Here is a 15223-nt window from a genome sequence, read left to right on the forward strand (position 1 = left end):
TAATAATAATAACTTGCATTTATTTAACACTTTAAGGTTTATAAAATACATAAAGATTATGATATTTTATCCTCATTCCTGATGAGATAGATGTTATTATCTCTATTTTATAGCTAAGGAAACTGAGGCAGACAAAAATTAAGTGACTTGCCTAGGCTCAAATAACTAGTGTCTGATGATGAATTTGAACTCAAGGTGTCCCAGCTCCAAGTATAGTCCTATCTGCTGTGCCACCCAGCTATCTCTTCTGGATATGTCAGCACAATTTTTTATGTTTTTCTATACTTATCTTTTAAATCAGTGCTATGCAGCTGGAAATGTTGAATGCTACTATAATTCTCCCACTATATTCTTACATCAAGGACAAAAGAGGGGAAGAGCATGATGCATCATTAATAACTAAGGTAATGACCCTCAACTATCATGCTACATCTAAGACTGACTGCTACAGATGCTGAATAACAATGCTATTTTATATTTATATTTTTACAGTGTTTATCTCCATGGAAACACTTAACTGGGCCTACTTTACTGACACTCCTAATATCCCTCTCAGATATAGCTCAGTAACAAGTATGGCGTCCATTCTCCAAAGATGGTGAGTAAGAGATGGAGTGAATGGATGCATGTAACAAGTACACAGGACACTGCCAATATATTAATTCCAGGTTGTCTAAATGATAAAAAGACAAAGCTCCTACTCACCACACAAGGACACCCTTTAAAGCCAGAAGAGATTCCTTTCTGTAGAAATCTCCCAAGAAATACTCAAAATATTCTTTAAATCTAGAATCCTCTCTTTTAAACATTTTGTATTCTTAAGAACTAACAGACCATAACTCTTCTTGCTGCCTAATCAGATGATGAGCATCAAGTGACAGATGATTAATTGTCTGATCTTTTGGGCATAGAGTTTTAAAAAAAAACTTTTAAAAGCTGGATCATTATAAATATTAACATTATTTCCAGAAAAGAATGTTAAGAATGTATGATCTGGGAGCAAACAGGTGTCTCAGTGAGGCAGAAGGTAAGAGTTTAAACACACACAGACACACACAGACACACACAGATACACACACACACACTGAATGAAAGAGAATTAGGGTCTATCCTTGTCCAGAGATATTGGAAAACAGAATAAAATCAATTAGCTGAGGGAAGTGCTATAAATAAAACAAATGGCAGGTAATACAAACTTATCATTTTACATTTGGGTTTGGAATTAAGTTCAATCATTAATATTATGGCATAATTAATAACAATTATAATATCATTAATGATGTATAATTATTATACATAATTATAATAATAAAGAATATTAATGATTGAGGACCTATTAAATGCCAAGCATACACTGTGTCAGGAGCTAACTGGATGTCCATTTTGTAGTAAATCCACTTTTTTAGTTAGTTTTTATTGAAGGTAATACTCAAAATCTAAGCACATATTCCAATAGTGTATGCTTAAGGAGTGTACTGGGTATTAAAAGGAAGTCAAGCAGGTATGAAATTGTGGTTTTGGATAATCTATGTTTATATAATGAAAACCAGAGAACAATAGTTCTCAAGGTCTCTTTGGTATGGGAAGAGAGTTCAGATGGAACCTATTTTCCTCAGCCATTTTTGCAAAGCCAATATCTTTCGGCATATATAATGCTATCCAACTACCCAGTGATTGTTTAATTACTGCATTATTCATAGCCAAAGAATTATATTTTTAAGCAATTACAACTCTCTTTTTTAACACCAAACCCCTTTAGGGCATACAGACATAAATACATTTCTGCATAATAGCAAGCTAATATGATACTAAGTTTCTATATAATCTCCTCAAATAAGGAAAGGAAAAGACTTCCTGTACCAAGATTTCAAGTTCTTAGTCTTAACAGTGAAGGCTTTGTATATAATTCCTTTCTAGCATGGACTACTAGGAAGAATATTGTTAAAGATTGGGAGAAGCTCCTGTTTTGTCTGTGTTCTGTGCAAATGTGTATGTATACATATAACCAGGCGATAACATATCCTGGGAAGGAGTGTGATTTATTAAGTATTTCTCTACAGTCCCTTTAAATATTATCTTCTAAGTACTATTGCTTTTTATAGGAAATATAGGGATATGGTGTTTCAAGGGTTTTGCACATCTTTCCTCCGCTCTCTCTGAAAAGATATTGCATGAGCTTAGCCTATAAAAATACATAACAAATGTGATGACAAATTTACAGGCATTTTTGGTCCAGACTTGTGATTTCAATAGTATGGGGAACTCCCAATGAGGAAAATTACCAACTCCAGTTAGCAACTCTTCCGGAAATTATTGTCACAGAGTTGCCTGGGGCATTGTGGTCTGTCCATCCAACAAAAATGTATTGGTGGTAGGACTCCTGATAACTCAGAAGCAACTAGCTTTCTATTCATTAAACTATATTGTTTTTATATCATCATTTCTTACTCAATTAAGAATTGTATCACTATCAAACCTACTGATATTTTTTTTACTTTACCAAGAAGAAAGATGTTATTTCTTATTTAAAAGAAGTAGTAAATATGAAACAAATATCATGATGAAAAATGAAAAAAAAAAACCAGTATAAATAATCAGAAAATGTGGCAAATAGAGGCTATGTTTCAGTGGAAAATTAAGGTTGAAATAGGATATCTTTCTTCTGTGATATGATTTTCAGCATCCCTCTGAAAAAATATTTGATTTTAAGGCTGAAGCTCAAACTGATTTCTTCCTGGGGCTGTGGGGCTGGGTGGGGTCCACCTTCCTTTTGTTTACATTTTTTGTGAAGAAGTAAAAATTGAAGGGGTGGAGACAAGCTCCTGGTTTTATCTCTAAACAAAGATTCTCTGAGATAATGAAGTCAACCACTCTGAGATAATGAAGTCAACCAGGGTCACTTTGGGTCACATGACAAGGGAGAAGAGAAACTCTAGAGTCTGGAAGACTTGCCTTTTGTCCTGATTGAAGTCTGAAATTGTCCAATCAAAGAGGCTTTGGAAAGGCCTCTTTCCTTCAGGAAACTGATGTAGGGGACAGGAAGTTGGCCCTGAGGACTCTCAAGGGCATGAAGTAGAGCCTCTCTCTCTTGCTTTTTTGCAGTTTAATAAATAAACATTATAAAATTAAGATAAGGACTATGGAAATTTTAACTGTCACTTCTAAAATGAGATTTATTTACAAGGAAAACTATAAATGTGTAGATATAGAAAAATTATTTTATAAAATTCCTACATGAAGCATAATTAGTGTGAAATAATTTTTACATTTCTTTCAACCTAAGTAATTGTTATATTAATTTTTGTTTGTTATTTTCATAGTTGTTTTCTTCTATATTTCTCCATATTGTGCACTCTCTCTCTCTCTCTCTTACATAGGACATAGAAAACAGTTTAGGGGAGATGTTAAAAATGGTGGGGCTATATTTGGTTAGATATGGTACACCAAGGCAGTGAACTTAAACAGCAGAGTTTTTAGAAAAACCTTCATTAAAGAATGCCAAGCTATTTAACCTTTTTTTTTTTCTTTTGCTAAAAGTTCCAAATACTTTAGAAAGTAGAATCAATTAACTACAGTTACTGTACCTGCTATCCCGCTCTGGAATTTCTTTAATAGCGATTCTGACTTGATTGCTCAGGTCACGTCCGGCATAAACTATACCATAAGTACCCTTCCCTAAAATGACTCTGTCACCATTTTCATCATATTCATAGTCATACTAAAAAGAAAAAAGAAAAGATTTAGTTTTGGTTTCATTAAATATTTTAATACCACTTTTAAAATAACTTTTTTTTTTCAGATTTGCTTTGCAAAATAGCATTAACAAAAAGAAACTTAAAATCAAAGAGAATGTTATAAGGCCAATTTCAAAAATAATATCCATGGAAGCTAATAATCAAATAATGACCGCCACATCAGCAAATACATATATATCCTTACATACATATATGCATGTATATGCATATTTGTTATTATTAAAGTTATTTTTCAGTTGTGTCTGACTTCATGACCCCATTTGGGGTATTCTTGGTAAAGCTACTGAAGCAGTTTGCCACTTCCTACTCCAGCTCATTTAACAGATGAGGAAACTGAGGTAAAAAGGGTAAAGTGACTTGCCTTGGGCCACATAACTATTAAGTATAGAACTCAGGTCTTCCTGTCTCCAGGGTCCCCCCTTCCCCACCTGTCACACAAACCTATGCTTATTGATATGAATTCTACCAAAGAAAAGTTATGTTTTAATCGAAGAGAAAAATGTGAATTAGAGAACTACATTGTGTTTCTTGACAAAAGACAATTCAAGCCATTCACAAATCTAAAAACCTATGTAATTGATTTCTACCCCAGGGGCCCACTTTGACTGTCATTTAACAAATTCTGTTATTATGAATCCCTCTCCTATCTTTGATCTTTTGGGATTCTCACTCTCAAAGTATACTCTGCCAGGACAATTTGTACTTAAAAACCCTCACAGAAAATTTTTATGTGATTGAAGAATTCCAGAAAACAGATTTGGAAAAAAAGATTGGAAAATGTTTTCAAATGGAAACTTTTATCAACAAAGAAAATCGAAACACAATTTGCTATTCTACTTATTTGGACATATAATGAATAATTCCATCCAGTTAGCAGGGCAGTTGGGAGCACAGTGTTCAGAACATGTATTTCTAGCAATGTTTTGAGAATGTAGTTACTCTTAGGATAGACTGATCATTCTTACTCCTCTAAGTATGTCAACTTGGGATTCCATATTATTTGCCTCTATGCTTCCACTATCTTAAAGGAATTACAAAGAAACAAACCTGTAGGATCTAGAAATTAAGGCATAGTCTCTTGGGCAAATGTATGCCTACCCCATATCTATTAAAACTGAAAATACACTTGGCGTCAGATGCATTAATTTAAAAGGGAATGAAGCTGGCCGATGTGATCCTCCATGAGGCTGAGGACAGCAGTATCTGATATGGAAGAAACAAGTGTGCTCTTCTCAAGGGAGATTTGGATAATATACTGCATGTGGAGAATAGTAAATGAGCTGAGACCAAGGAAGAAGCACAACTCTCTTAAGAGGAGTCTCCTCTCTTAGCAGCTTAAATTATGATCAAGGAACTTGTTAGGAGAGAGTATATGACTTTCTAGGCCAGCTAAAGAAATCATGGGCCTCCCTGTAAATATCAAAAAATGACTGTGGTATGTTAGAAACGTCAGAAGATAGCCAAGGAAATATGACAGCAAAGAGAAGTAAAAAATGTTGGAGGGGATGTGGTAAACTGGGACATTAATGCATTGCTGGTGGAGTTGTGAATTGATCCAACCATTCTGGAGGGCAATTTGGAACTATGCCCAAAGGGCACTAAAAGACTGTTTGCCCTTTGATCCAGCCATAGCACTGCTGGGGTTGTACCCTAAAGAGATTACAAGGAAAAATACTTGTGTAAGAATATTCATAGCTGTGCTCTTTGTGGTGGCAAAAATTGGAAAATGAGGGGATGCCCTTCAATTGGGGAATGGCTGCACAAATTGTGGTATATGTTGGTGATGGAATACTATTGTGCTCAAAGGAATAATAAAGTGGAGGAATTCCATGGGGACTGGAACAACCTCCAGGAAGTGATGCAGAGCAAAAGGAGCAGAACCAGGAGAATATTGTACACAGAGGCTGAGATACACTGTGGTACAATTAAATGTAATGGACTTCTCTACTAGCAGCAATGCAGTGATCCAGGACAATTCTGAGGGACTTATGAGAAAGAACACTATCTACATTCAGAGAAAGAACTGTGGGAGTAGAAACACAGAAGAAAAACAACTGCTTGATCACATGGTTCGATGGGGATATGATTGGGAAAGCAGACTCTAAATGATCATCCTAGTGCAAATGTTAATAATATGGAAATAGGTCTTGATCTTTAAACATGTAAAACCCAGTGTAATTGCACATTGTCTATGGGAGGAGGTTGGGAGGAGGGGAGGGAAAGAACACAAATCATGTAACCATGGAAAAATACTCAAAATTAATTAATTAAATAAACTAAAAAAAAAGTCAAGTAAACTAATGGGCAAAATAAATATCACCTGCAACAACAAAAAATTAACTTAATCATTATTAATAAAACCATTAATGTAACAAAAAAAAAAAAGAAGATAGCTCAGGAATTTCCCCAGACCAACCACATATAAATATATTCTATCAGTGTAAATATAGTCACACACATTCCCCAGGCATTCAATTGTTAGCTTCTTGAGAGCAAGAACTGTCTTTTTTCCCCTCTTTTTGGATCCTCCAAGGTTAGCTTAGTGCCTGGCATATAAAAGGCACTTAATAAATGTTTGGTTGATTTTACTCAGGCTCCTAAAGTTGTTCATTTTGTGGCCCTAATATTTCATAATGGCTAGCAATGCTTTCTAGGCTCCTCCCATATTCTCCAGCAAACAGCCCCATTTATCATTATATGGAGTATATCCTGACTATTGTCAACCCTCTTGGGGTGTGGGAAGAGCTTGCTTCTGCAACATTTCCTGGAGGGTCTTGCCTTATGCCTCAAAGTAAGAATAAAGAGGCTCTTCTGGCTGCTAACCACTTGGATGGCCGGGTGAATGTCCTTCTGTAAGTACATGATGATGACACACACATATTTATACCCTTAAATTTTCACATTACATTTATTTTCAAATAAGATTGTCCCAGCCTTCTACTTCAGATGGTGAACTTTCCCATGTGTATATCAACATACACACATATAGGTACACACTCACAGAATTATATATGTATATGTATGAGAATATATATCTCTGTACACACATATACATAGAGGTGTGTGTGTGTGTGTGTGTGTGTGTGTGTGTGTGAGAGAGAGAGAGAGAGAAGGTTCACTGGATGCAGTGGGAAAGCCATATTTAGAAATGAATGGCATACAAAAAACAGAGGTATCCAAAAAAGGGGACACCTTGGTTGACCACACTAGTTCAAAGTATAATTTCTTTCTCATCCCTACCCCTCACATAAAAGTGGTCAAGGAGTGACTGAAGGACATACAAGCTCCAAATAAGGGACTGCAATTTAGTTTTCCTCAAGAACCCAAGAATAACAAAAGCATATTTCTATTAGAGAAACCTACTTATTCTGAACTTGAGATAATAATAATTATTATAGGACAACAGGTCACTGGCTCTTTTGTTTCTGTTTGTTTCTGTCTTTTCATATTATTCCCCAAAATCTTTACTATAAAGGGTGAGTAAAAAGAGAATGACAAAGAAACTGTCTTGGCTGAAAAGGGTGAAGGGAAATTGGAAAATAATAACAAAAACATGGTGGGAGGTATTAGAGCTAACAAAGAGACAAATGAGAAGAGAGGGTAAAAAGCAAATGGCGATAGAAGGAATAAAAGATAGAATATGAACAAATTTTGTTTGTATGGCCATAAGTTAGAAAATAATGTGGTGACTATGTCTTGTCTGTGATTACATAATGCAACAAAATGATGTTTATTTGCTTTCTCAACAAGTACTTTTTTACACAATTGAACATAACACACTTCTCTACTAGCAGCAATGTAATGATCCAGCACAATTCAGAGGTGTTTATGAGAAAGAACGCTATCCACCTCCAGAGGAAGAACTGTGGGAGCAGAAAGGCAGAATATATGATTGATCACATGGTTCAATGGGGATATGATTGGGGATGTTGACTTTAAATTATCACTATTGCAAATAATATGGAAATAGGTCTTGATGTAAAATCCATGGAATTGCTCGTTGGCTATGGGAGAGAGGAGAGGAGGGAAAGAACATGAATCATGTAACCATGGAAAAACATTCTAAATTAATTAATTAAATAAATAATTTTTTAAAAATTCTTTTTAAGTTTGGGAATTGGGGCTAATGCCTTATATAGTATCTGGCACTTGGTAGGCAATATATAAATGGTTATCATTATTATTACTACTAGTAGTAGTAGCTGTGTTATTAGTAGTGGTGGTAGTTTTTTTTTGTTTTTGGTAGTAATATTATTAGCAATTGTTTTTGGTAGTAGTGGTGGTGGTAGTAGTGGTAAAAGCAGTTGTAGTGTTTTTGTTGTTGATAATAAGTAGTGCTGTTGTTGATGGTGATGGTACTAGTAGTGATAGTATTGATGGAAATACCAACAAGGGAAAGGATCAGTGATTTACCAAAAAGCAAAAGAAAATATTAATGAAGCTCTCTGCTTAATCATTCTGTGCCAAGATGCCCACAGTAAAAGCAGGAAGCAGGTGCAGTAGGCAAGAAAGAACTTTGGCTTTGCGATCCTAGAACTTGGCTTCCAATCCTGCCTCTAATGCTTATTGCCTGTGATCTTGGGAAAAACCAAACCAACCTGAGGAATACATATCTAATTCAAATTCTTCATTTTTGAAATAGGAGGCTAGAGGTCCTGGAAGGCTAGATATCTTGTCTGAAGCTACCTGGAACCCAGAAAAGAGTCAGAGCTAGGATCTGACTTCTTGGGAGTCAATATTCCTTCCAGTGATTGTACCACACTCCAGAGTCAAAAGGAGTGTGTATTCAGAACTCCTTCCAACGTGACTAAAATAAGCCAAAATAACCAAGCAGGTAATACTTCTGAAATAAATTTTTATGCTTTTTTTTTTGCCCAGGCTTACAATTTCATTGAAGAAAGGAAACTTTTGATATGGACAACAGCCTGACAGAGATCTAAGAATGTGAAAGAATGAGACATATAGAGGATACAGAGAAGGTACCTAATACATGGTCACCGGTAGAATAATAACAGTAGCTAGAATTTATATAGCACTTTAAGGTTTGCAAAGTGCTTTACAAATATAACCACAACAATAATATTAGTTAACATTTATATAGTCTTTACTAAGTGCCAGGCATTGTGCTGAGTGCATTTTATAATGATGCATCTCATTGAATCCTCCAAACATCTTAGGGAGGCAGGTGCTATTATTATCTCTATTTTACAGATGAGGAACCTGAGACAAGTACAGGGTAAGTGAGTTGCCCAGGATCACATAGGTAATAAATGTTTGAAGTTGGATTTGAACTGAGGTTCTTATTCAGGGTCAAATGGCTAATAAGTATTTGAGGCTGGATTTGAACTCAGGTTTTTTTTTTCCCTGACTACAGGGCCAGTGCTCTATCCACTGTATCACCTGGCTGCTTTAAGAGCTTGCTCCCAGTTCTTGACATGAAGGCCACGTCTTTTTCCATTAATATAAATTACTAGAAAAGAAAAAAAAATCTTGCAAATATTATAGACAAATGGAAAAAATCCCTTCCTTCTGGTCCTTTACCCTGAGCAGCAAATTCTGAGCTGAGAAATGTGCAGATTGGTAGAAGGCTATATACAATCCTCCTCAATAGACTTTCTGTCAGCTTCCCTAGCTGGCTTCCAGCCAAATGTATGCCCAGTGGGAGGGCAAATGATGTATTAAAAAAGGAAGAGATTATCTCCTTCCTACATAGCAAAGGGAAATAACAGTCTCTCTTGTTGGTCATACCTAGGGGAGAGGCTCCGATCTGGAGGGGCTGTTTGTCTTCTAGATACAGTGAGAAGACAGGAAGAAACTTCTCTTTCCATGGAATAAGAGTTGGGGGTAGGTAGGGGTGGGGGAAGAGCTATTTCATGCACAGAAATAAGGTAACTAAGAAAAATCACCAATACCTTATGTTCTTACAGATTAAAAGAGCATAAAGACAAAACTTCTGCCTGGCAGGAGCAGGGAAGGAGAGAGAAGTCCACCTCTCTATCCTACAGAGATCACTAGTTGTCACAGAGCTGGAGAGGAGCCCAATTGATCCCATTCAACTAATAGTGTCTGGGACTCTGATGGGCTAACCAATGAATGCCCTTTATCCATAAAAAGCAAATATTGATTTCAGGTTCAAGTGACAGTGGGAAATTTGCATTGTGACTTGAATGTGCTCTGAGATATTTCACAGAGGAGACACTTAGCATTCTGGAGGAAGGGAGAATAGGATAGATTTAGGGAAAGGAGATAATAGAAGGATGGTGATAGAAATTTAAAGGATATCAACTAGAGAAGACCATTATAACCTATGTGAGATTCCCTGGTGACAGGATGACATCTCCTCATAGAAGATTAGGCAAATCATAATTCCAGTGTGACTAGGCACATAGCAAGGGCTTAATAAATGCCTTTCATCTATTTATTCATTCATTTATGCAGTTTTGAAGTCAAATTATCTTTTATTTCCCATTGAATAGGAAAATAAATGGACTCTCACAATATTCCTTAAAGCAGAGGTAGGAAAAAAAATGGGTCTTCCCTGAAGAGAATGTTTAAAAGGGTTATGATTAGTCAGTATGGTAGCAGGACCAAATGATGGGCAAACTGTTTACAAAGCTCAGATGCAATTTTCAGCTTTAGGTATGAAACAGATGTTTTAAAGGGCGTTTAGAGAAATGGGACACCAGGGAGGGTTGTTGTTGCTAGGTGAATAGGGTGTTGGGGAAAAACAAATTGTAGTGACATTATTTACTCTGAAGAAGTACACATTTGTGGGTAGTCCAAGTTTTTGGTTTTGGGGGTGAACATACACACATATATCTACACACATGTGTGCATACATACATGTATATGTTTTCCACTTGGGACCCATGTGTTACAAGGAAGCATAATCCTTCCTTGATAGAAAAAGCCTTCTGTGCCTGACCTAATCAGGATCTACCAGAAAAGAGGAAACACAATACCATGTGACATTTAGATGATTAGACAATAGAACCCAGCACAGAACTCACTCTTGGAGCTAGTTCCATTTATATAATACCTTAGAGAATCTCCTTAAAAGAAGTCTTAAACTATTACAGAGCCACTTACTTAGATCTTATGAAGAAATGGGATTGCTAAACTCTTACATCTTAAATTGTTTTCCAGATTTGTCAATGTCACTTCATCCATAAGGAGAAAATGAATGACAGAAGTTAATACAATAAATATAATAATAAAATTAATTAAAATCAGAATTAATAGGGAACAGAGCCTTCTATTGATAACAATGCTAAGAACTTTATTATTTGAATGTTGAAACCATATTGATCAAGTTCAATTATATGGATGCAAAAAATGATCCTGTTCTATGGGGGTGGGGGGGGAGGGATTAATGAACTGAGTAGAAAGGGTCATGCTTAAACCTGTTATATGTTAAAATAAATTCCTGGTTTGAAAAAATAACACTGATCCCCAAGAAGTTGAAAATAAGCTTCTTGAAGACAGGGGATCTTTTTTATTTGTAAGGAGTTATTATATCTGAGCATGGAGTTTTTAAAAATTGAAATGAATTTAAAGGCAACTAGGTGGCACTAGTCTAACCTCTCTAGAGAACAACTTGGAGCTATGCTCAAAGGGCTATAAAACTGGGCAAACTCTTTGACACAGAAATACCACTACTAAGTCTGTATCCCAGAGATCAAAGAAAAGGGAAAAAGACTTATTTGTAACAAAAATTTTATAGCAGCTTTTTTTGTGTTGGCAAAGAATTAGAAATTGAAGGTGTGCTCATCACTCAGAGAAGGGCTGAACAAGATGTGGTATATGATTGTGATGGAATGATTATGTGATTATGCTATAACAAATGACAAATAGGATGATTTCATTAAAATCTGAAAAGACTTACATGAACTGATACAGAGTGACATAAGCATAACCAGGAGAACACTGTACGCAGTAACAGTAAGGATGAGCAGTTGTGAAAGATTTAGCTATTCTTTTCAAGACAGTGTCAAAGGACACAGGGTGGAAAATGCTATCCACCTCCAAAGGGAGAACTGATGAACTCTGAATGCAAATTGAAGCATACTTTATGTTTTGTGCCTTTTTGTCTGTTTTATTATTCAATATAACAAATATGAAAATTAAAAAAAATGGAATAAAAACAACTGGATTTGGAGTAAAAAAGATCTGAATTCAAGTCTGCCTTGAATACTTGCTTTGACCCTAAACAAGTCACTTGACTTATGTCTCAGTTTCCTTATCTGTAAAAAGGGGTAAAGTACCTTCTTCCTCCCAGGCTTGTTATTAAGATCAAATAAGATGACATTTGTAAAGTACTTTGCAAACATTAATGATCCTCTTAAACCTGAGGACAATAAGGTATCAGAAGTATCCTGGTACACATTGTACTGATTCTATCTATAAAATGATGTGTTTTACTGCTTCACAGAAACCTAAGTATTAAAAGCAAAAAGAAATTTAGACCTCAACCTGTTCTTTCCAATAAAAAATTTTTACAAGTTGCAAAGAATCTAAAGATAAGTTTCAAAATGTGTATTTTATAGAACTGCTTCAGTATTTTCTTTGCTTACTGTTGTCTATATCCTAGGAGACTGAATGAAAACCCAAGACACTTCCTGACCAACTGGCCTCTTCTACATTTTTATTTGTTTGTTTTTTTTTTTTATCATGGCACCTAGAAGGCGGTCACCAATGCTCAAAACACTGGGACTTATTATACTATCTCCTATAGAGCTTTGTCATGATGGGACTTTATGATTTTCAAAAAAAAAAAAAAGAGTGCAAAGGATATCCCTAAAGTCATTCTTTATGTTTGTCATGTTAAGAGTGATAGATGAGAGCGTTGTCTTTGATGTGGCATTCACACATTTAAGTTCTACTTCCACTTTTAAACATGTGATATTGAAAATAATGCTTAAAGGTCAAGGTTGACGCCTCGACCTGTGATTTCACTGGTTTAAGAAACGTCCAGATGAGGAAATCCCCTTCATGAATACAAGTCAGCACTTTCTCTGCAATTACAGATTTAGAGTTGGCTAGAATAATGAGAGACTGACATGTCAAAGTCAGAATTTGAATGCTTGTTATTGTTGTTTAGTTATTTCAGTTCTGTCTCACTCTCTGTGACATGATGTGGGTTTTCTTGGCAAAGATATTGGAGTGTTTTGACATTTCCTTCTCCAGTTCATTTTTCAGATGAAGAAACAGAGGCAAAAAGAGTTAAGTGACTTGACCAGGATGACACAGCTAGTGTCTGAGGCCAGATTTGAATTGAGGAAGATGAGCCTTCCTGACTCCAGTATGGCACTCTGTCCATTGTACCACCTAAAAGCTACTTGTCTATGAGAATGGCTCTTTACTTTTATCCAGCACTCTATGTTCCCTCTCATAATGTTAATTGTAATTAATATAATATAAAGTTAGGATGTTAAAACTATTCTAGAAAGCCAAATTATAAAAGTGGTGGTTACTAGAATCAAATTAAGGAAACCATTATTTGGATGGATCCACAATCTCATTGGTATGGGAACATTTTTCACTAGAACAGAATGCAAATCTCATTCCCCTCTCCTCCACTTTCTCATGTTGGTATTCATGGCTTCCCATAGATCTTCCACAGGTGATGTGATACAATGTGTGAGAGTCTTGTGCTTCAATTCAATTCAACAAGCATTTATAGGCAGCTAAGTGGCTCAGTGAATAGAGCACTGATCCTGGGGTCTGAAAGACCTGAGTTCAAATGTGACCTCAGACACTTATTATCTATATGACCCCGGGCAAGTCACTTCACCCTGTTAGCTTTCATCTACTGGAGGAGGAATTGGCAAATCACTCCAGTATCTTTGCCAAGAAAACTCTACAGACAGTATTGGCATGCTATCATCCACAGCACTCCCTGCATTAGAAAATGCATCACTTGCCAAGAAGATATATATGTACATATAAAATTATGTCTTACTTATTTCTATCTATAAGTTCTTTCACTGGAGGTGGATAAACACAAGTCATTCTTCAAACAATATTTCTTTTTCTGTATGTAATGTTCTCTTGGTTCTGCTATTTTCACTCTTCATAATTCATGTAAGTCTTTCCATGTTTTAAAGAAATTTAACTTGTTCATTATTTTTTACTATGTAGGAGTATTCCCTCACAACCATATGCCACAACTTGTTTAGCCATTCCCAATTAATGGGTACCCTTTTAATTTCCAGTTCTTTGCCACTGCAAAGGAAGCTGCTATAACATTTTAATTAACAGATTAGAGGACACAGCAATCAAGGGAAAAAGATAACCTGGAAGATGAGGAAGTGGCTGTTCTTTTCTATATTGTATAGGTATCAATATGGTGCTTAGCTTTTCCACTTGTTATTGATTTCACTTGTTACAGGGACATCCCATCTTGTTTTCTGCTCATAATACCTTTTACACCCTTTCTCATTAAACCATCATTAGTAATCTATTACATACTATACACTGATTACAAGTGCCAACTATGTGCCAGGCACTATGTTAAGTGCTTTACAAATATTACCTCATTAATGCATATATAACCCAGATCAAATGCCTTCTCTGAGAGGGGAGGGGAGGGAAGGAAGACAATTTGGATCTTATAATTTCAGAAAACATGTTAAAATTGTTATTTCATGTAATTGGGAAAATAAATCTTTGAATAAAAGAAATGCAATCAGTTAAAAAAAACAAACAAAACCAAATTTTTTTTTGTCCTTGAACCAACAGTGTAAGATAGTTACTATTATTATCCCTCTCTTACAGAAGAGTAAACTGGGGCACAGAACTATAAAGTAACTAGCCCAGGGACACACAGCCAATCAATATATAAGATGGAATTTAAACTTTGATCTTCCTGACTCCAGTTCTAGCACTCTTAGTCACTGAGCCATCTAGCTATATGCTCATGGGCAAATCATAATCTCACAGGGCCTCAATTTTCTCTCTAAAATACTAATATTGGTACAATGTAATTTGTAAAGTGAGTATAATAATGCTTCATAACTTCACAGAGTTCTTGTTAGGGAAGATTTCTTTTAACTACAAAATACTTTGAAACAAGTTTTATTAACTGTTACACTTACTATATAGGATGGGGCTGTCCAAACCTCTTTGGACTCAGAAAGTCTAGGGAGAAAAACTAGATTTTCCATTAAAATAGAGGAACACAGTGGCCCAGAATCTGAGGAAGCTTCATAATCCCTACCCCATCCCTACCATCTTCAGTGGCACCTCTGTCACTTACTTTCTCTCTACCAGGTGCTGAAGAGGCAGAATCTAAATATGGGTTTTTTACAGCCAGAGCCAATAAGAAAAGATCACTAGAGAAATGCTAGCAGATCTGTTTTGTTTCATGTACATTTGTTGCCTTTCTTCCAGTTTTATCTACAAATTCTTTTGCTCTTGTTTGGATTAGTTCATGCCAAGTTCTTTGCATACTCACTAACTTCCATCAT

At 35.7% G+C, this 15223-nt stretch overlaps 1 protein-coding gene across 4 annotated transcripts in view; it reads right to left on the bottom strand.

The window, feature by feature from the left end:
• Nucleotides 1-15223, bottom strand: part of MAP3K5 (mitogen-activated protein kinase kinase kinase 5) — a 314935-nt gene that overhangs the window by 79852 nt on the left and 219860 nt on the right. For all 4 annotated transcript variants that reach the window (XM_007484616.3, XM_001380729.5, XM_056818868.1 and 1 more), the window contains exon 15: nt 3585-3718. In XM_007484616.3, the coding sequence (XP_007484678.2) occupies nt 3585-3718 (134 nt within the window). The remainder of the gene's footprint in view (nt 1-3584; nt 3719-15223) is intronic.

The sequence above is a fragment of the Monodelphis domestica genome, chromosome 2, assembly GCF_027887165.1.
Source record: "Monodelphis domestica isolate mMonDom1 chromosome 2, mMonDom1.pri, whole genome shotgun sequence".
In the NCBI taxonomy this organism is placed as follows: domain Eukaryota; kingdom Metazoa; phylum Chordata; class Mammalia; order Didelphimorphia; family Didelphidae; genus Monodelphis; species Monodelphis domestica.